General features: G+C 37.2%; 1 protein-coding gene across 1 annotated transcript in view; it reads right to left on the bottom strand.

Annotated features, from left to right (window-relative positions):
* Nucleotides 1–2,095, bottom strand: part of ak6 (adenylate kinase 6) — a 6,798-nt gene extending 4,703 nt beyond the window's left edge. The window contains exons 1-2 of the mRNA XM_015388888.1: nucleotides 1,991–2,095; nucleotides 189–281 (exon numbers count right to left, since the gene is read on the bottom strand). Of these exons, the coding sequence (XP_015244374.1) occupies nucleotides 189–281; nucleotides 1,991–2,024 (127 nt within the window). The 5' untranslated portion in view covers nucleotides 2,025–2,095. The remainder of the gene's footprint in view (nucleotides 1–188; nucleotides 282–1,990) is intronic.
* Nucleotides 2,096–2,519: the final 424 nt, after the last annotated feature.

Below are 2,519 nucleotides of genomic sequence, written 5' to 3'. Positions count from 1 at the left end.
AGTTACAGCAGTGGGATTACTTTAGTCACTTTTCTTTTTCTTAGGATGTTTCACCCAGAATGAAGCAGCATGAGGCTGTGAGAGATATACAGGGATCACCTGGAAACTTGTTCAGTTGCTGATCAACAATGAAGTTTCCTCCTCTCTAATATCATCAGAAATAAAATATCTTCCGTTAAAAATTTCACCTTCATTTGCCAGTTCGCCTATGTTGACGTAGGTTAACCCCGTCTGCGCTGCCAGCTCCTTCCCTAAGGTCGTCTTTCCAACCCCGGGTGTTCCTGCGGATGACAAAACAAAATCAGTTCCTCCAAATATTATAAACTCCTTTAAAGCTACACGGAGAGCAAATGGTTTGTTTATAAAAATAAAATGTAAAAAAAAACATCTCTCATGACAGGTACATCTAAATTATTTAAAATAAAAAGAAAATTCTTAACCTCTTAAGCCCAGCGTGCCCGGTTCAGGGCCCCAATGACACCTGCTCATGTCTATTTATACAAATGGCCACAGTCACATGGTGTTTCATCCACACGCCTTTTAAATGGGGCTTTAAAGTTTCTAAAACATGTTTCAAAACAAATTTTTCACAAAGACTTTTTCTTTTATAGCTGTGTAAACAAAATGAGATTTAAAATTCCATCTATGTGACTGGGGGAGTAACGCAACAGCAGGTTTAAATTGTTAGCGCCGCCCCCTAATGGCAGCATCATTGGAAACTAGAGGCTCTGACCTTTCCAAGGAGGGGTCAGAGGTCATTGTGCGACCATTTCAGGTGATGTAACCGGCATGCTTTACATAAGCTGCTCTATTATTCTTATTTTCTATTCAGTTTGGTGATATTATTGGTAAATTTCAATGAAACAACGGCTAAATCTTAGGAGCAAAGGCTTTGCCTCATGCAGAAGGTCTACAATAATGGAAATCAGCATATTTTTCTGACCAGATTCCCTTTTGAGTGGAAAAATGCATTTTTTTAACTTTCAGGACCATTGTGCCAAAATCCCATTTCCTCCTAACACACTGCCCACTAAAACCTTTGTTGAACAAACATTCTTCAATTTATTCAGTCCAAATTTGCTTTGCCTTATAGTCAAGATGTGGATCTATAAAGTCTGAGGTTCATCCAGAGTTTCAAACAGGCTTTCATGGTGTTTTGCAGCTTTTATTGTGGAAATAAATTCTGGAGAGGCTAAATATTTTTATGATTTTTCTTCATTTATATAAATCACCTATAAATCAGACACGGTGACTGACATTTAAAATAGTGGTTCCACCTGAAAAATAATCCTCAATGCCTTTCTGTCATAAAAATACAAACAATTGTATATCCAGTTTATAGTTTGGGAGCTGAACTTGCTTTAATTCAGATGTAGTTTCAGACAGAATAAGCCATGAGGGTCTCAGGGTTCAATATTTCAGAAAGTTTCACTAAAGTACACATAGCTAAACATGTTTTAGTTTTTATGTCTTCTATTTATGATGAACAGATTGAAAAAACAACAGTTATTGTTGCAGGAAGTTAAATATCCCTGCAGAGGCTGTGGATGGTCTCAGTCTGGGTCAGAAGGAGCTGCAGCCATGGAGCAGACTGCTGATTGGACCCATGCCCAGCACAGATCAGGCTTTTAAAGCTTAAAACATTTTAGGAACGAATCTCAAAGCATTTGGTTACAGCTCGGTATTTTAATCAGGCATCATCACAGACACCAACCTGCCTTATCAACATTTCAGACAAAACTCAGATTTTACTAAAAACAAAAAACCCTGAGTTCAAATCATGGGTGTTTCTAAGTGGTTAAGCAGCATTTATGTTGCTTAATGTTAAACAAACACTTTTAATGAGCTACGGAGAAAATTATAATTTATTTTATTTCGTGTAATCACTGAAAATATTTCAATTTATAAACATCCAAAGCGGCTAGATCTTAACATTTAGATATCTTTTTATAAATAATTTGGGAAATCAAACCAAAAAGTCAAATCTTACCTGTTAGCAGGATGTTTGGTCGTTTAGCCATCATCACTGCTGAGTTTATAAAACGTGTTCGCTCTTCTTCCTTATTTATTGGAAGCGAATAATAATGATATTTCAGGGTGTGGGCCGCCCCCTGGCGGACAGGAGTACTTCCCTACAAAAATATTACAGAACCCCCCTGGACGCTAAAAAAAAGGAAAAAAATAGGTTATATTAATGCCAAATGATAGTTTTTATAGCCTTTGTCAAATCAGATTATGTAAACGCTTTTATTTATTTTTTAATTTTGATTCTTTATTGCATTGTTTTCCAAAATCCACCTATATTTTTCAGACATGTTGACTGTTTCTTGCCTTCCAGGAGGGTTCAGAAAGAGGAGCATGTGCTACATTGCATGATAATTTATGCAAGTTTTTCCTGCGCCCAGAATCTGAACAGATGTTGATTGAGCTCACTGCCAAGATCCAAGGCCAGCTGTTTGCTATCCTAAACCTTGCTGCAGGTGAAGGTAGGGTTCTCATTGGCTATTTGAGGAGCAGAT

Source organism: Cyprinodon variegatus, unplaced genomic scaffold (assembly GCF_000732505.1).
Source record: "Cyprinodon variegatus isolate N-32 unplaced genomic scaffold, C_variegatus-1.0 Scaffold440, whole genome shotgun sequence".
Classification (NCBI taxonomy): Eukaryota; Metazoa; Chordata; class Actinopteri; order Cyprinodontiformes; family Cyprinodontidae; genus Cyprinodon; species Cyprinodon variegatus.
Note: the sequence above shows the minus strand (reverse complement) of the source record. Positions and strands in the feature narration are given on the sequence as shown.